A 20,185-nucleotide genomic window follows, 5' to 3' on the forward strand; every position below is an offset into this window, starting at 1 on the left:
GAAAGTTCTGAAAGGCAGGCGAGGCGGCCCCAGCTGCTCCCGTGAGGGGCCAGTGCGCCTGGACACCGCGGGAGCGTGGACATGGCTTCTCCAGCTTGTCACCTTACGGGGACACACTCGGGCCCGCCTCGGGGTAACGCTCCGCGGGGGCCTCCGGGGGCGGGCCCGGGCGCCCCACGCGGCCGCGGCCGCGGCGCTCGCTCCCGTGCCTGCAAGGCGCGGGCTGCCCCCGGGCCGAGCGGAGCGGAGCCGAGCGCAGCGCAGCGCAGCGCAGCGCAGCGCAGCGGGACCTCCCGGCGGCGACGCTCTGGCCCGCGCCCGCTCGATGGTTTCCGCGCGGCCGCTCGGGCCCGCGCGGTCCAGTCGCCAGGGGGCGCGCTGGCCGGCGCCGCGGATCTCCGAGCTGCGCGGCCCGACTCGCGGCCGCCATATTGGATGCCGCAGCCGCCGCTGCCAGCGCTTCCTCCTCCGTCTTCGCCGCGCGCTGCTGGTTCCTGCGGCCCGAGCGGCGGGGAGGCGAAACGGGAGTCTGACGAGGGAAGAAGAAAGAGGGGGTGGAGAGTGCAGGAGACGGGGCTAGAGGGCGGCGGGCCGAGACCGAGCGGGGCGGAGAAGAGAAGGCGCCGCGGCCCGGCCCCTCCCCCGCCCGCTGTCGACCCGCCCCGGCAGCGCCTGTGTTCCCCAGACCGGCGCTCCGCCCGCCCCAGCGGCCATGCCGGGGCCTCGCTGCCCCTGAGGGAGCCCTTCCCCGCCCGTGCCTGCCCTTCCGCGCCTGCCCCGGGGTCGCAGCGGCCGGGGCTCCCGCCGGCGCCCCTGCTCGCGGCCGCGCCGCCGCCCCCGCCTCGCTCTCCCCACCCAGTGCAGTGGCCGCCGCCTCTTCCGCCGCCGGGCTCGGGGCCTCCGCGCCGACAACATGGAGGCTGTGAAAACCTTCAATAGCGAGGTTGGTATTGCAGTCGGCCCCCCTCGCCCTCCCCTCCCCTCCCCGCCTCCCCTCCCCGCCCCCGGGACGGGGCCCGCGCGAGCCGGGTGGGTGCGGGCCGCGGGGCTGCTCGGGGTGGGGCGAGCGGCGGCCTAGCCGTGCGGGGGGAGGGGGAGGGGTGTCGCCGCGCCCCGCGCCCCGCGCCCCGCGCCCCGCGCCCCTCCCCCGAGCCCGAGGGCTGGGCCGGGGGAGGGCCGCCCCGGGCGGGGGGAGGTTCCGGTGCCTCCAGCGCCCCGAGCACTGGCTGGGGCTTTGGAGGGAAGGCCCGCTTGGGCCCTCCCCCCGGAGGCTGCCGGCAGGTCTCTCCGGGTCAGTTCCGCCGAGGCCTGGCCCGCCCACCTCTCTCCTGGGCCTGCGGGATTTTAAGTGCCCGCCGGACCTCGCGGCGCAGGCCGCCCCGTGGCCCCCGTGGGGCCGCGGCCGAGGGGGGTGACCCCCGGTCACGTTGTACGTACTGTTTATATTCGAGACACTGTTGGCTGGGTGACGTGCCCAGCTAGGGATTTATGCGAAGAGAATGGTGCATCGGGAGGCAAGATTTTTTTTTTTTTTTTTTTTTTTTTGCGATTTATTGTACTTTTCCTTCCCTCCTTCCCTCATCATCAGGACGTCCATAAAGACACAAATGGTAGACAGAGATCTATGCTTGGAGAGGGGAAGATGCTGGGGAAGCATGTCCCAAGGGCTCATTCATATGTAAGATCTTAACCCTAGAAAAGAAGCAGGTGTCCAGTTTTCACTACCCCAGTAGTGAAATTGAATTGAATTGAATTTCACTATTGAATTTACTGATCTGAAAGGAGACAGGTTTCGGTAAACTACGTGAATTTCATTTTTGAACTCCGGTTTAAGTAGGCCTTAGTGCAAACATTAAACATAATAAACATCTGTATGCCCGGGGGAAAATATTCTAATCTGATGTTAACTAAAGTCGCATACATTTTATGGACTTTTGATGTGAAAGGGCTAATACTCTATTCGATAGCGTGATTGACAAAATTTTAAATATTCACCACTTAACATATCAGACCTATGGCTCTGATAATCCAAACAGAACAATACTTTTAAAAGCTATTTCACAGCTTTGTTTCTTTTATTTTTTTCTTCCTCTTCTTTTTTTTTTTTTTTTTTTTTTAAGGATTGCGGCTTGGGAAGCTTAGCAAAGAGGCTAACATTCTGTTAGATAACATTCATGTGAATTGGACTCTCCATATTAGAGTACATGGTAGTGACACAGTTATATGAAAGCAGACCCTCTTTTTGTAAATGATTTTTTTTCCTTTGGTATTGGATTTTCTTTCTTTTTTTTTTTTTTTTTAACCACTTCTTGATGAATAGTGCAATAGACTTAGGAGTCTTTTTTCATTTTATTTATGAATTTATAGCTGATAATTATGAAATTTGGTTCTCCCAGCAAAACTTTATAGCGCTTAAATTCCGAAAAAACGTATTTAACAATACAATATGTGTTCCAATTTAATTGTTAATAGTTTCAGGAGAAATTATTTCCTGCACTAGTTTCCTGTTCAAGAATGAAAACAGCTCTATGTACCCTTTTTATTTGCTACATATAGTGGTACAGCACTGTAGAATGTTTACTTTAAAAAATTCTGCATAAGAAAATCCTTTCTCTAATTTCCACTGCAGTTATTTGATTTGCCTCTCCCCTCCTTTTTTAAAGTTTATTTTTTTAGTAATCTTTGCACCTACTGTGGGCCTGGAACTCATGACCTGGAGATCAGGAGTTGTGTGCTCTTCCCACTGAGCCAGCAAGATGCTACTAACCCACACCTTTTTGATGGGTGTCTCTCCTTTTTGTCTAGGGGTTCCCTAATGTGTATCCTCCCTCACTCTCAGCACCTCTGTTCCCCTCAAATTCTGAATAGGATTTCCCATGGTAGATAGAAGAAAGGGATTAATACACCATGGTTGTCACAATAGAGTACAGTGGAGTAGAAATGGTACATTGGTTTTTGTTTTAGCATTGCCATTAAGGCTAGGGGGCCTAACATTTACATGGTTAGCTAGATATTTCACCTCTTTTCTCATCTAACCTTTACAGGACTTTGAGATTGGCAGTAGTCCCATTTTAGCATATGTAGCCCTCTTCCCTTTCTTCCTATGGATTTCAAAGAAAGGAAATCTTTTTACTTCTTTATTTACTAACGTGCTCAAACTTCATGTTTGAATGTGGAGTAGCTTATAAATAGTAGCAGTACAGTCACAGACAGAATACAGAAAGGAAATACATTCAGAGAAGATTCAGAAGAATATACTTTTTGTTTTAAACACAAAATACATAATTTTTTCTGATTTTGAATATAGTTTCCATGAATGTAGTGCTTGCTGATGTTAAAATGTTGCAAGTAAGCATATAATAGGGAATAATTCAGTAATGGATATTTTCCATGAAATTGTGTATGTCAAAGTGCAAAAAATAAAGGAATTTTGAGTTACAGTATTAGGAGAAAAGGAGAGTTTAGAATGTTTATTTATAGTGAATTTGGCTTTTAAAGGCCTATTTAAAATAGGAAATGCTTAGGTTTTATGGCTTGCTAATTCTCAGGTTCTTAAGACCGTCCCCCCTTCTAACATTGGCTTGAAAATAGGAACGTGCCAAAGATTTTAAAGCTAGTAATACAGGTTTGTTTTTTTTTTAAGATTTTATTTTTCAGTAATCTCTATACCCAGTGTGAGACTCGAACTCAAACCCCTGAGATTGAGTCGCATGCTTTAACACCTAAGAGCCAAGCACCCCAAATTAAGAATATAGATTTTTAATTTGCAAAGCACAGATGAGTTTCAGTTGAAAATCCATGACCTTATTATGTTTGATATTTGCGAGTCATGGTCAACATGTGCAGGTGCCCCACTCCCATCTATCATAATCTTTCAAAGGGGTCTGTGGCCCCTCCTTCCCTATGTACAAAGACACTGTCAGAAGACCTTTTATTTGGTAAATTCTTCTTAATTATTGTGAGTTCAATGAAATTGAGGCCTGAGAATTGATGTTTATGTGCCCTCTGTGCTAGTTTTGTGAGAAAGCCGTAATTTACAGTTAAGCATCATCATTGTGATGGGTTAATCCAGTGAGCAGTAATGTCAGTTCTGAAGTGATGAAAAAAAGTCCAGATTGGAAAATAAGACTCCCTGAGAGTCTATGCTTGACCTGAGCAGTTAACGCTAAAAGAATTATTATCGTTACAAGTATCATAGTTGTAGCTGCTCTAAGATGGTGGCATATCCTTGTTATGATAGTTTAGAGGTCTCAGGTCAGTGAAAAGGGTCGTCTCATTGGTCTGCTTAAATTCTGTTTTTAGGACAATAATTGATTACTCCAGTGTATCAGTTTTTTTTTTTTTCCCCAGTGTATCAGTTGTATGTGAGCTGCATATCTGTACTCTGTCCTTAAGAATGCCACTGTATAGTGGTCATTAGGGTAAGGTTATTTTTGTTTTTGAAGAGAGAGAGAAGAATTAGCAATGCATGACTCTTAGAAAATTTTATCTTAATTGGAGAAGGCACTTTTGTAATCTAGGAACTCTTAATACATGCATAATAGAAGAATCTGTTATGCATTGGTTATGTTTTGGCAAAGTAACTGGAGGAGATGAATTTTACTTGTGTATTAGATTCTTTTAATTTTTAAGGACTTAAAAAATAACATCAGTACCATTACTGTACTTCAACTGTTACTATACTTCAACAAGGTAACATTTTTAGCATAATCAAGTATCAGTCAGCGATCAGGTTTTTTCCCAAGTTCTTTGTATAGCTTGTTGTATTACTGTAGTTTTTTCCATCATGATCCATTTCTCTTGCTGCTCAGAAAAGTATTGAGTGGGTAGCTGAAGGACCAGATATGTAGGTGTGAGATGTGTCAGGAAAATTATCACAATTTAAATTTTGGATTTACCTTGATTCATAAATTGTGAGATGATTATCATCTTTGGGATGCCTGGATTCTCAGTGTTTTTGGTCTTTAGGACTTTTTCAATCACATAGCTTACTCTAAACTGTTCCAGGATGCAGACTTTCCAGAGTCCCGTTAACATCCAGGACCTTTTCCTCTTCCATGCCTTGTGAAGTCCCATCTCTGTTTTACTCCATTTCTTTTGTTTCCAGAATGTTCATTTGTCTAACTACAGGACTTTTTATAATATTCCCAGCAGTATCTAGTAGTAGGCATGGGATGGTGAATAGTGGGAAAAGGTAGAGGGAATAATAAAAGCATGTGAAATTCATTTTTTATTTGTATGTTTTCCTGTTGTCTGTGGTTCAAGAAAGGGATTTTTATGTGAGGGAGCTATTAAAATGCTGCATTTTAAAATTTCATTTTCACCTATCAGGGAGTCTGTCTCCTTTTCTTTCCTTAGTCTTCACTGTTTTAACTTTCCAGTGGGTGTTTTGGTTAATTGTATCAATCAAACTTTTTTGTTTCAACCTGTGAAGCCCTTAGAGATACAGCATACTTACTTAATGTTATAAAAGAAGGAACCCAAAATGAGTGAAAATATCAGTGAGGGTCACAGAACATGAGAGACTCCTAACCTGGAAACGAACAAGGGGTAGTGGAAAGGGAGGTGGGCGGGGGGATGGTGTGACTGGGTGACGAGCACAGAGTGGGGGCACTTGATGGGATGAGCACTGGGTGATATGCTATATGTTGGCAAATTGAACTCCAATAAAAAATAAGTAGATAAATAGATTACATTTGTCTTTTCCATAAAATAAATAAATAAAAGAAGGAACCCTTCACTAAGCCGTCACTGTCCCAGTGGTTTAGATGAGAGTTTCTCAACCTCAGTACTGTTGATATTTTAGGCTGGATAATTGCTATGAGGAGCTTTCCTGTGCATTATATGATCTTTACCAGTAATCCTGGCCTCTACCCACAAGGTGCCACTATTGTGACAACCAGAAATGTCTCCAGACATCATCAGATGTCCCTTGGGGAACAAAATAGACCTTGGTTGAGAATCACTGATTTAGTTCCCATTATACCATCCTTTTAAAAAAAAAAAGTACTTTCCCTTCTTAGGATTACTGTAAGTAATATAGTAATAGTCTTTTCCACCAGACTTTAAGTTTCATGAGGATAGTGATCATATATTTTTTTTTTGTGATCATATATTTTGATTGCTTCATATCCTCAGTACATAGCAGGGTACCTAAATACATACTATGTGTCAGAGATTTCTTGAGAATGAATGAATGGATGATACACTTGGGATTAAATGACTTGGATGAAGGTAGTTAACATTTCTAGACATCTGGTTTCCTCTATGTAAGTAAATGATTTGAGATTATATTTAGGAGATTCTTTGATTAAGTATAAAATAATTTTGGGGAGGACTCAGTACCTTTAAGGATTTTTTTTGAAGGTCATTTTATGGCACTGTAGGAGTCCAGATCAGTTGGAAAATTTTAAATCAAAACTCTGATCTGTTTGTAATTTTCATTTACTAAGGAGGGAGTGTTGGGAGGAGACTATTGCATTTGAAAGTTCCAGTTAGATTAAATCCATCTTAAGCTTCGTTTTGTAATTATGCTATTTTCATACCATTTTTTTGCTTCACTGCTTTTCAATTTAAAAAAAACATATGGTAAAAAGGTGTGGGTTTTTTTTCCTTACAATATTTTAAAAATTTAGAAAACAAGGATAATTGAGATTGATAATTATATTTTTGAGACTCTACTTTGAGAGTGTTATAGTCTTAATCATTCAAGATAAATATAACAATTTTTTGGCAAGATTGAAATAGCTCTATCATTTTTATTCTAGGCTAGCATTGAGTTTGTTACAGTAATTTTGATTGACATTTAGGGGACATGTGTATTCCCCAGTTTCCTAAATAGTCATATTTTATGATCACTTGCTGCTTTTTTTAAGAAGTATAATTGGCTTAGAATTAGTGATGATATTACTACTTGCACATGGAATTTCAGATATCTCTTTCTAGGGCCAGTTTTCCTGTTATTGGACAACTTCTAACTCAAAATGGTATGAGAGAATGTAATCAACCTTGACCTTGAACACTGGCTGAGCTCCTGAACTCGAGTGAGCTCATTTTATCTGGTTTTGTTTTCTCAACATCTTTCTCTACTCCTCTCTCTCAGGATTGTGCCTCTACTCCTGCTTGTACAGACTGCTTTTCCAGCAGCATGGACACAAGAAGCATAGTAAGATGATTATAACGCACATAAGGCAGGCCCTTTGGAAAATATTAGGTTTACATTGGTAGTGAAATGATGTCTTGATTATATGGGCAGTAATTGGGAAGCAGAATGAAGTTTGTCACTTCAAATATATTAGTAATCTTAAAAAGGGCATGTAGGGAATAGTTGAATTTCTTCACAAAAAAATAGGATAAGTGAAAAAGTTATTGTGCTTAATAGTGAACATAAATCTTAAATTATTCTTGTTTCATTTACTTGCATTGTGCTCCGCATAATTTTACTATATTGTGAAAGGAATATAAGATTACATATTTAACGTGAATAAATTGTAAGCCTGAAAATTTGATGGTTGGAAATAAAATACATCTTATAGTTTGAAGAACTTATTCAAACTATAAGATGGACAGATCATTGACAGATATGCTATAGGGATGGAGAAACAAAAAAAGGACTAAATCAAATTTTTGATTTTCTAATTATAGAGGAGCAGATTTTGGTATTGCTACATTATGAGATGTAAATGCTGATAAGAAATGTTTCTATAGCCTGTAATTTTTTATGTGAGTTAATTCTGTCTCAAGTTTGATGATAAACGATGCATTTGTGCTTTGATTCTAATTTTATGCATTTATTTGGTCTTCTAATTCTGCTTTACAAGAATTTTTCATTCACATTTTAAACTGAGAGGAGGATATGTAAATGCGTTCTGGTATCTGCTGTAGGTCAAAAAATACCTTAGTAACTGATGGTCACTACATTTAATCAGAATGAGGAATAAAGGATATTGTTTTTTAAAGATAGTTATTGACTTACGTTAATGTATGACAAGCTTGTCTTTAAAATACTTCTACAACTTAATTTATATAGGTTGATTTGAAAAATCTAAGATTTCATTCATTCATTTGTTCATTCATTTAATCAATACTGAAGGGCCTACGGGTGTCCCAGGCGTTTTTCTTTCTGCCTGTAAGCAAGACAAGCAGGAAGCATACCGTATTCTTTGTTTTTCTGTCGCTTCATCAGCTTTGTGTGCAGTGAGTGTGAGCTTGCCGCGGAGCCAGTGAGGCCGTGTGGGCATCGCTGAGGGGTTGCTGAGGGTTGCGGCCTGCTGGAGACCGGGCTGCTCGCTGCCCTTGCGCTTGTCTGGGCGGGGTTCTGCCTGCTCTCTCTCAGCCTTTGCCTTAGAGCCTAGAAAGCTCACCTGCTGTTCAAGACAGAGATGGAGCAAATAGGCTCACACAAGAATGGGACTTTATGTTTTCAACAATGGCAAAGGAAGAGGTTTTATACGAAATTTTCTATCACATGTTTAAAAAAATCTCTTTGGTTTGGAATCGTAACTGTTGCTTAAAAGATAACAGCTTTAAGAATATTTCCTTTTGTCAGTGAAATGTTAGTCCCCAGGTGCAAATAATTTTTAAAAAAGCTTTTCTTAAGTGGCGACCAAACCTTTATGAATTTGGAAGAATATTAGTATTTTTATTTTTAAAATGAACTCTGGCTTGATTTAAGTACATGAGAAAAATTGGTCTCTTTCGTATAAACACTTTTTCTTTAAATTTGATTGGATTCCTCAGGGCTAATTTGAGAAGCTTGTGAGTGAAAGATGAAACACTTTGGATCACGTGTCTTATATCTTAGTATGTAGAATTTGGGAAATGGTTTAAAGATCTTTTTATCCTGGGGCACAGCACCTAAAAGGTTTAGTGGTACACCTGAAACTGATACAATGTTCTATCAGTTAGCGTTTAACTAAAAAAAAAAAGTCATCCAAGCCCTAGTTAATGGCTTTTTTAATTTGAGTAAGATTTTTACACTATAAAATTTTATGGTAAAAAATATATGTAGGGGTGTTTGAATTTGTTGAAATATTTGAGGTATGTGGGTAAAAAGAATGCTGAATAAGTTAACATTTTTACAAACTGAAACATATATAGCAGATATCTACTTTCTATAATAGAAGCTTTCTGTGATGAAAAATGTCTGGCGTATGTATTTTTGAAATACTTCTTGTTTACCAAACCCTGTTAAGAGTGAGCCACTTTATAATATGTAATGTTTTATATCCTGACCCTCTTTTCCCTAACCATCATGTTTCAGTGGAATTTTAGGATAAACTTGTGTGAAAAGTAGGATAGGTGCTTCTTTCCTTTTATTGACTAGAAAATAGGGCCACCATTGTGATTTTACCAACAGAATGCTACTTTTAAGTATTATCGCAGAGACTAGAAGGGACCCAGGTCTCAACCTCTGGTTGTTGTTTTTTTTTTTGTTGTTGTTGTTTTACCATTCTGTGTCAAGGGGAACTGTCACTCAGTTTTTCACAATTCCTTTTTACTGGCATGGTACTAATTATAAATTAGCTTTATTTTTTTCCCACTTTTGGATTTTACTTTAAAACTTCAGATGTATAGAAAAGGTATAAGAATGATAGAGTTTTATGTACACCTTATCTTGATTTCTCTATATTAACCATTTTTACTCTTTTGTTTACTCTTCATATTAACATGAACACATGCAAACTTTTTTTGACATTATGATCGAGAATGCAATTCATGATGCCTTTTACTTTTAAATGACTATTTTCTACAAACAGTGACATTCTTCTACATAGCCATAATACAGTGATCAAAGTCAGAAAATTAACATTGGTATAATGCAATTGTCTGCAGATCTTATTCAGATTTTATTATATCAGTAATGTCCTTTAATAATAGAATAAATCCTGCACCACATCTTGCTTTCATTCATCTTGTCTCTTTAGTATCCTTTAATCTGAAGTAGTTGCTTATAACTCTTTCTTGACCTTTTATGATCTTTGATGATATTTAATGTTAATAGGCAGTTATTTTTAGGATTCTCTCAACATGGCTTGTCTGCTGTTGCTTCATGATTAGATTCAGGTTATGCATTTTTGGCAGGAATACTCAGAAGTGATACTGTTCTCTCAGGAAGCTCATGATGTCTATCTATCCCCATTAATAGGGATGTTAACTTTTTTCTGCAAGATTTCTCCATTGTAAAGTTACTATTTTTTTCATTTGTAACCAGTATCTTAACTGGTTTTTTTGAAACTAAGCACATACCTTGTTGCTTATCAAATTTTCAGGTTTAAGTATCCATTTAGTTCTTGCCCAAATCAGTACTAGGATGATTGCCAAAAGGTGATTTTCTGTGCCTATCATTTCTTCATTTATTACTGGCATTCAGTAAGAGCTTTTCCCTCTCTCCATTTATGTGTGTATGTATGCATATTGGTATGAACTCATGGATTCCTTTTATCCATTGGGGTTTTTTGATGCAGACTCAGTTTTGACCCGTCAGAGATGCTTCAAGCTGTCCCTGTGTCTTTCTGAGGTTTGATACATATCTTTTGAGTACTCTCTTTCTTATGTAGTAAGATACTGGAATCAGCCATTTCTCAAGGAGCTCTGGTTTCTTCTTGTGGATATTTATTAATGGATTGAACTAGAAAATTTATATATTTATAAGAATATACATGTATGTATATACACATAAATTTTTTTTAACTGTCTGCCTATATGAAAAGCCATGAGTTCACCCTGATGTCTCCAGTTCCATTACAACAACTGTAGGGTTCATTCTGATCTCTCCCCTTTCCAATTCTGTATGTAACTCCTTTCTCTGACAGAAAACTAGTTTCTGTTATCCACAATGTATTTATATCTATTTGTTCAAACATAAACACGCAAAAAGTAGTTTCAGAATTGCTAGACTATATGTCTCTGAAAACCTATTAACTAGAATTTAATACTTGTTTATAGTTCATGTTTTGTTTAACCTGAGGGTATATAGTCAGAATGCTGTGTTCAAACATGGTTTGGTTAGTTTTTTCCCCTTAATGTAGTTTTGCTATTTATTTGAAATAGAATTAGATTCAGGGTTTTTTGTTTGTTTGTATTCCATTTTGTTTTTTCCTTCATCTTTTTTGTTATTTCTTTAGTATGGAAAACATTAAACATAAATTAACATTAATATTTTTATTCGTTTCACCATTTGTAGCCACTTATGCTATAGTTAAATTTTTTTTTTCTTAACATTTTTAAAATAACCAGCCCAAATTCAGAAATTTAGTTATGGAGAAGGACTTAGGTGAAAGATATGTTTCTAATAGTGCAGATTCAATTCATCAGTGAAAGAGAGTATGCAAAACTTTTATTCTCTTGTGAATGGAATGTCCATTCACAGGGGGCAATAAACTGTTCCTGTAGAGGACAGATAGATAGTAAATATTTTAGGTTAGTCCCTTAAGGTCTCTTACACATGTTCTTACTGGTCTTTCATAGTTCTTTTATTTTTTTTAAGATTTTATTTATATATTCATGAGAGACACAGAAAGAGGCAGAGAGACACAGGCAGAGGAAGAAGCAGGCTCCATGCAGGGAGCTTGATGTGGGACTCGATCTTGGGTCTCCAGGACCACGCCCTGAGCCGGAGGCAGACACTCAACCGCTGAGCCACCCAGGCAATCCTCATAGTTCTTTTAAAATATAAAAAATGCTCTTGGCTTAAGGGCCTACGAAAATAGGCCAGTGGCCATTTTTTTGCTGGCTCCTGCTGCAAACATTGAAAACTGAGAACTTGATTGATAACATACTACTTATAAGTCAAAATTATAAATGAGTAAGAAAATATATTCCTTACAGGCTTTATAATAGGCTTATTTGAATGTCAAAAACAGATACAATTTGAAAAGCTGCTTAAGTGAAAATAACTTACTCAAAATTTTTGAGTACTTACCACCAAGTACAGACACTCTTCTAGCCTCTAGAGACTTAACTGTATACAAAATAGACCTCAAAAGAAAACAGAACCCCACCCCAAAAAACCCTCTGCCCTCATGGAGTTTACATTCAGTATTTGTATGGGTGTATACTGGAAATTCATATCTCTTTTTTTTTTTAACTCATTTAGTGACATTTTATCTATTAAAAATTGTTTTCATATCAATACAGAGCAAGCATTTTCTTTTTTTTTCTTTTTTAATTTTTTTAAATTTATTTATGATAGAGAGAGAGAGAGAGAGGCAGAGACACAGGCAGAGGGAGAAGCAGGCTCCATGCACCGGGAGCCTGACGTGGGATTCGATCCCGGGTCTCCAGGATCGCACTCTGAGCCAAAGGCAGGCGCCAAACCGCTGCGCCGCCCAGGGATCCCCCAGAGCAAGCATTTTCTTAAACCTGACAAAAATGCAGCCAAAGGGGCAAATTTTTTTTTTAATGCCAATAAATTTTTTTTAATTTTATAAATTAATTTTTATTGGTGTTCAATTTACCAACATACAGAATAACACCCAGTGCTCATCCCGTCAAGTGTCCCCCTCCGTGCCTGTCACCCATTCACCCCCACCCCCCGCCCTCCTCCCCTTCCACCACCCCTAGTTCATTTCCCAGAGTTAGAAGTCTTTATGTTCTGTCTCCCTTTCTGATATTTCTCACACATTTCTTCTCCCTTCCCTTATATTCCCTTTCACTATTATTCATATTCCCCAAATGAATGAGAACATACACTGTCCTTCGATTGACTTACTTCACTCAGCATAATACCCTCCAGTTCCATCCATGTTGAAGCAAATGGTGGGTATTTGTCGTTTCTAATGGCTGAGTAATATTCCATTGTATACATAAACCACATCTTTATCCATTCATCCTTCGATGGACTCCCTCCACAGTTTGGCTATTGTGGACATGGCTGCTAGAAACATCGGGGTGCAGGTGTCCCGGCGTTTCATTGCATCTGAATCTTTGGGGTAAATCCCCAACAGTGCAATTGCTGAGTCGTAGGGCAGATCTATTTTTAATTCTTTGAGGAACCTCCACACAGTTTTCCAGAGTGGCTGCACCAGTTCACATTCCCACCAACAGTGTAAGAGAGGGTTCCCTTTTCTCCACATCCTCTCCAACATTTGTGGTTTCCTGCCTTGTTAATTTTCCCCATTCTCACTGGTGTGAGGTGGTATCTCATTGTGGTTTTGATCTGTATTTCCCTGATGGCAGGTGATGCAGAGCATTTTCTCATGTGCATGTTGGCCATGTCTATGTCTTCCTCTGTGAGATTTCTGTTCATGTCTTTTGCCCATTTCATGATTGGATTGTTTGTTTCTTTGCTGTTGAGTTTAATAAGTTCTTTATAGATTTTGGAAACTAGCCCTTTATCTGATACGTCATTTGCAAATATCTTCTCCAAAGGGGCAAATTTTAAAAAGTTTGATTCATTGCTTCCCATCTCTTTTTTGTGAAGTGTGATTTTTATTTGAAAATTATCTTAATCATGATGCTTTCAGTGTATTGGTACATTAACTCACTGGAGGATGACAATTAAAACCTCATTAGTTGGGAAAAAGAACCTAGACTTAATTTAGTGGTAAATAAATACATGTATGTTACAGAATCTTTAAAAAATATTATTCAGATATGTAATAGTGATTCAGCTATTTCTTTAACAGTTTAATGAATAATATGATAGAAACATAATTATTCTTAAAATACTGTCCAAAGCTGAGGACCATGATGAAAGCAGTTGCTTACGTAGTTTTCTTGAAATAGGGAAAAAATAGTGCCAGTATTTATTTATCTAATAAAAGCTCCTGAACTTTGTGCAGGTTTTCTATTTTGATGATTTTTATTCATTATTGTCCCTGGCTACATATTGAATAGAAATCATTAGAACGACTTTTTATTGTGTGACATGTTTGTTGCAGAGGTCTTCTTTGAGTACTTGTACAAGCATTTAATGAACCATTAGGCGCTTTTTTTTTTTTTTTTTAAGAATTTATTTGAGAGAGAGTGAGAGGAGTGGGGGGAGGAAAGGCAGGGAGAGAGGAAAAAGCAGACTCCTCACTGAGCAGGGAGCCGAATGTGGGGCTGGATCCCAGGACCTGGGAGCATGACCTGAGATGAAGGCAAATGTTCAATCTCCTGAACCATCAAGGTGCTCCTATAAGCGTTTTTTTTTTTTTAAACACTTGATTGAGATATGACTGACTGCTTTTGTAAGGATTAACATCTTTGAATTTTTTTACACCAAGAAAAGTGTTTTTTATTTATATAGCAATTCCTCTTATTGAGCAGAATTTTCCAAATTCTCGGACAGAATAGAAACAAGAACTCAGAACTTTTTTTAGAGGCCTATCTCTACTTTGGTGGCAATTACAAGATCAAGGATTGGAAACAACTGAAGAGTATTGACATTTTAGAGGAGTTGAACAGAGGTTAGCACATCATTCCTTGTACAAAATTTTCCAATCAGTACTTTGATTCCTTTGCAAAATCAAAGGGTTAAGATGTGTTAGGTGTCTTAGAGCTGTAATAGTTAATGATTCCAGATAATTCTGTGAGGGCTTCCTTTATTTTGCTAGTCCTTCAAGATTGTTAGTTTATTCATTCAATTTTAATTACAATTTTCAAATTGCTAGAATGTAATGATAGCCCATGAAGGTTTTCATGTAATAGCAACTAGCGATTGGAAAGAATGATTGATACTGGGATGTAGTTGCTGGTTGGTTGAACTTTATTTTTTATTCATATTTGCCATCTATCAAGCATTATATTCTGCACAGTGGTTACTAGCGTTAATTAGATATCTGTGTTCTTTTTTCTCAGCTCATATTCTAATAGGGGTGGGAATGTTTTGCCACAAAGAGTCAAAAGATAATGTAATGAATAGTATGATACAAGAAGTGAGTGGTATAGCCTGTGTAAGCTCTTCACGAATATCATCATGTACACAGAATAAGGAAGGACATGTTATGTGAGCAGAGGGTAAAGATCATTTTCAAGGAAATGGCAACTTTGAGTAGGGGATGAGGTTGGGGGGAATGATGGAGAATTGGTCAAGGATCTTCTGAAGAAAAGCCTTTCTTTCACTGTAAGACCTCAGTTTTATGCAAAAGGGAATGGAGATCCTGAAGGGTGTTTTTGTTTTTTAAGATTTTTATTAGAGTGAGAGAGAGCACAAGCAGGGGGAGCAGCAGGCCGAGGGAGATGGAGAAGCAGGCTCCCCCCTGAGCAGGGAGCCTGATGTGGGACTCTGTCCCAGGACCCAGGGATCACGACCTGAGCTGAAGGCAGACGCTTAACTAACTGAGCCACTTAGGTGCCCCCTTGAAGGGTTTTAGAGTTGTATTTTAGAAAAATGAGTGGTATCTTGAGAGCAGGGCAGGGCAATGGGGGGGATGAGATTGGGGGAAGGGTGTTAAATTAGTATAGAGAAGATGAGGGGCTCAACTACAGTAATAATAGGAGAGGGGATGAATGCAAAAGAAATTTAGTAATAATAGGTAGCTGGATATGAGGTCGAGGATCGTGCCAGGGCTTTGGCTACATGGCACGGTAAATGGTATGGTATTAATTACTAAGGTGGACAAATCAGGAGGAGCTAAAGGCTTGAGAAAGATAATTTGGTGAGTTGGGTTGGAGTGGGATCATTTTTAATAACTTGGAATAAAATAAAGATCTTTAGTATGAAGTACCCATATCTGAACCACCCAAAGATATTTACTTTTACTGTTTTGCTAAATATAGTAGTAATTTTTGTACATCTTGAAGATTTGGTGTCTGTGGGACATCAAGGTGGAGATACCTAGCTGGATATATAGGTACCTAAGCAGAATGGAGATGAGGATTTAGGAGAGGGTATAGTTGTCTAGGAAGATGACATAGAGAAAGAAGAGAAGCAGGCTTAGGGCAAAATCTTGTAGAATCTTTATGTTCTTTAGTTTTTTTGTTTACTTTTTAAGATAAGGCTTTGATCCTTTCAGTTATATTGTATTCGTGAATATGAGGACATTTAAAAGCAACACTGCATGGAATATTCTTGGTTTTAAATCCTGCTTATACAATTACTGTTCTTCTATGCACTATAATTTAAGTTGTAAATGGAATAATCTATGAGTAAAATTAAAGATTTAAATTTTGAGATTTTATTAGAATTTAATATTAAGCCTACTCATACCATTCAACATTTTATTAGCTCCTAGTCACATAATTCTTTACCTTAATTTTGTCTATAGTAAACAATTTATTATAAACACGGAATTGTGAATGTAAAGACTATCTCATTAGAAATAGAACCCGTATTTATTTGAGAAATTTGTTAATATGGTTTGTGGGGATTTGTTATAGAGAGGATTTACAAATGAATTATTTTTTCTCATTTTCATTTAGGCCATTTGATTATCAATAGTACTTCTAAAGTTTGTAAAATTCACATCGTTTAGTTTTAATGCTTTACAAAAGACATAGGGAAGAACTGAAATTAAAGGAAGTTAGTTGGATTGTTTGGATTCCAGGGAAAAGTTAAACTAAAGTGTTATTTTTATATATGTGCATGTTTGTTTATATTTATAGGTTTTGTTTTCTTCCTTGGAGAGTCATTTCTGTTCTTTTGACTTTAGATAGGGCAGCTAAAGACCATCACAGTCATGTTACACATTTGTAGCTGTAAGTGGTTCTGTGATTAGAATTCTTGTTTACTTCCATGCTTGAACTTGATTTCCAGAAATTGACAAATTTTAGACCTGCAAGACCTGTGATAGTATATCATGGAACAGACTCATTTTATGGATGAAGAATTTAGGCTTAGAGATGATGAAACTTGTTTAGTATCAAAGGCACTTAGTGCCCAAATTAAATTTATGTTCATGTCTGAGTTTAATGTTTTTGTTTTCAGTATGTATATTTTTAGTGAGATTTTGGTAGTATTTATATGTTGGAGGTAGAGGAGGAATTGGAATAGGGGATTTTCTTTTTTTAAGATTTTATTTATTTATTCATGAGAGAGAGAGGTGCAGAGATACAAGCAGAGGAGAAGCAGGCTCCATGCAGGGAGCTTGATGTGGGACTCAATCCTGGGAATCCAGGATCAGGCCCTGGGCTGAAAGCAGGCTGAATTTTACCGCTGAGCCACCCAGGGATTCCCCAGAAGAGGGGATTCTTAGTTGAGTATTATTTCATGCTACACCTGGGCCAGAATAAGGAACAAACTACTGTCCTGCTGCTCTCCTGCCTGTAAGATAAGGGCCCTTGGGAAAATGCCCAGGGCCTTTGGCAAAGAAGTATTGTGCAGTAACACCCCCCTTAGCTGGCAGTTTTCTAGCAGTTCAGCCCTCTGCAGAAAAGTGAGAAAAGCCATAAATTACAAAGCTCGGTTATGGTGTACCTTTTTTGTGGGAGAGGAGTGCAGTTGCTCTGTTAGCCTGTATCCTTAGCATGTTTCTAATTTTCACATTTTAGTAATGGTGGCTACTTTGTAACTACTTCCTTTAGGTCATCCCTGACCGTTGTTTACAAGGCTCCTGGTTCAAGTATTTTAAAGCATGGCCAAGCTGCAAAAGTCAGTATGTTGCTGTCAATGTAAAATGTGAGAGATTATAGGTGACATGGAGATAGATAGTAGTTGTATCATTTGTAAAATGGGATTACACAAGGTTACCTTTAGGGTCTCTTAAATATTAACCTTAGTGAACAAGTTTTCTAACTAATTTTAAAAAAGATTTTATTTACTTGTTTGAGGGTGAGCACAAGAAGGGGGAGGGGCAGAGAGAGAGGGAGAAGTAGACTCTCTGCTAAGCAGGAAGCCTGGTCCCCAGGGCTCCATCCCAGGACCCATGGGATCACGACCTGATCTGAAGACAGATGCGAGGCACCCCTCTAATTAATTTTACTTTGCTTTAGTTTACTCATTTCAAAAATAAAAATAATGATACCTTCTTTGACTACCTCTCAGAATTTGTTTAAATATTTAAAATATTGGCTGGTTTTGGAATATTCAAAAAAGCTTGTTTAAAGAAAGTGTTCAAATATTCAAAATGTTTTTGAATATATAAAATTAGAAAATTTTGTAAAGTATTTGGAAAGCTGGAGAATACCAGTTCTTGATATTGTTATCTAAAACCTCGTTTTAGAAAAGTTTTTCTAAGATAGTTTTCTTAAACTAAAGGAGTTTAAAATTTAAAAAAGCTGCAATTGGGAACATTTAATGTTATTGTGGACATCTATGTCCCCCTAGAAAAGTATGTTTATATTACATACCTTAAGAGATAAAAGTTATGGAGATTATGCATTATGAAGAAAGTACTAATATATTCTCCGTATTTTCTAAGTTGGAGAAATTGTTGAACAAAACATTTGAACATGATGTAACAAAATTCCATGATATATTTGGTAGGTTTTGGGCCCATATAATTGCTGGTCATCATTTACAAGAATTTCAGTATTTTACTGAATCCAGCAAGAAAATAAATTTTAAACAGTTACTAGGAGTATAATTTTGCACTGGAATATATATTCATTTTACATAGATACATATATGTACTTAACAATACTTATATTTGTACATAGGTGTATAGAAAATTCTGGAGGCAGCCTCCCAGTCTAACAGTGGTTCATTCATTCTTTCTTTCTTCTTTTCTTCCTTCCTGTTTTTATTTATTTATTAGCACAAGTAGGAGGAGAAGTAAGCTCTGCTGAGCAGGGAGCCTGACAGGGAGCTCAATCCTAGGACCCTAGGATCATGACCTGAGGCGAAGGGAGATGCTTAACCGACTGAGCCACCCAAGCTCCCCAGCAGTGGTCATTTCTTAAGAGAGCAATAGGTGGATGGTGTGCAGTGAATGAGAGCTTTCAATATTTGGAATTTTTCACGTTTATTACCATGTTACTGTGTAGTAATTTTCCCTCAAACCCAGAATTCTGTGTTTCTTAGCTTTTGGGAGAAAAAATGGATTTGGTCTATTTTCGTATTATTTTAATTCTTCAGAGAAAGTGAGCTTCCTTGTTGGAGGTTGGAAGGCTCTTAAATCTGTGAGGCGATTGCTTAAAATTTGTTTGTTGCTTAAAATTCATGTTTGTTTAAAAAAGATTTTACTTATTCATGAGAGACACAGAGAGGCAGAGAGAGACATAGGCAGAGGGAGAAACAGGCTCCATGCAGGAAGCCTGGTGTGGGACTCGATCCTGGGACTCGGAGATCATGCCCTGAGCCAAAGGCAAACGCTCAACTTCTAAGCCACCTAGGCATGCCTTAAATTCATATTTAAATGGAATTTGTTTAGCTGTTATTTGGTCGGTGGATGTATAAATTTCATAGTCTGTTTTCTTTTGATTAAAGTCTTTTTTGGTTGTTAGATTGATGCTATTTTTTTTTTCACAGGTAATCAAAAACGTTTTAATGATTAATGTTTAGACATTATTTAACAGTGTGGATATATCCAGATGAGCTAAAGCACACTTTGACAGCACACTATTGAATGTTATAGTTTCTGTATTGAAATATGTAAAGACATTTGCAAACTAGTACCTAGGAAGACATACATTTACAAATATACACATTCTAGATTTGATAAGGTAAATGTAAACAGATGCCATGACTCCCTCCAAACAGAAAACCCACAAGACTAATAAAGAGAACCAACTGGCTCCCCTAATATGAATGTGCAAAATTAACTCCCTAGTCATCCTAGTCATCGATGACTCCCTAGTCATCGACCATCTTATTCAGTGACTCAATTGTGTATGTTTAGTTGGTTGCTAACTGGTGAGCTTTTTTGTTTTGTTTTTGAAAACAGTGTCTGGGTAGGCAGAAGAACTGGGTTTGAGGCATGATTCTGTAGTTTATCAATTTGAATTTAGTTAGGTCACTTACTCTAAGTTTATGCATCTATAAAATGTTTACAATAAATTTTAATCACATTGGGCCATTCTGAAGGTAAAAGTGATACAGCATTTGTGATAGTACTTAATAATTGACAAAGTAGATGAAAAGTAATATTTTTTTTTTCTTTCTGCTTTATTGTGCTACTGCCTTTCCTGTTTTTAGTTTGTATTTGTTGCTCTTATTTCTGGATTGATTTTACCCTGAGGCTGGCAGGCTTTTGTTCTTCTTATTCTCCAATACTTAGTCTTCAGTATTTATTCTTTATCTCTTCCACTGTTAACGCTCTAAGAATGATGTGTATTTTTGCTTTTCTCTTATGGGACTCAGTCTCACAACTTTTTAGGTGTT

General features: G+C 38.5%; 1 protein-coding gene across 10 annotated transcripts in view; it reads left to right on the plus strand.

The window, feature by feature from the left end:
- Nucleotides 1-376: 376 nt before the first annotated feature.
- The window catches only part of SCAF8 (SR-related CTD associated factor 8), a 224,582-nt gene continuing 204,773 nt past the window's right edge, over nucleotides 377-20,185 (plus strand). For 5 of the 10 annotated variants that reach the window (XR_008662477.1, XR_008662479.1, XR_008662476.1 and 2 more), the window contains exons 1-2: nucleotides 378-943; nucleotides 7,103-7,165. Coding sequence is in view for 6 of the 10 variants with exons in the window: in XM_055309757.1 (XP_055165732.1) it covers nucleotides 914-943; nucleotides 7,103-7,165 (93 nt within the window). In the remaining 4 variants the exon portion in view is untranslated. Of the gene's footprint in view, nucleotides 944-7,102; nucleotides 7,166-20,185 lie in introns of all 10 variants that reach the window. The other 5 variants (XM_055309756.1, XM_055309755.1, XM_055309761.1 and 2 more) reach the window with 4 other exon arrangements.

This window comes from Nyctereutes procyonoides, unplaced genomic scaffold (genome assembly GCF_905146905.1).
Source record: "Nyctereutes procyonoides isolate TBG_1078 unplaced genomic scaffold, NYPRO_anot_genome, whole genome shotgun sequence".
Lineage (NCBI taxonomy): Eukaryota > Metazoa > Chordata > Mammalia > Carnivora > Canidae > Nyctereutes > Nyctereutes procyonoides.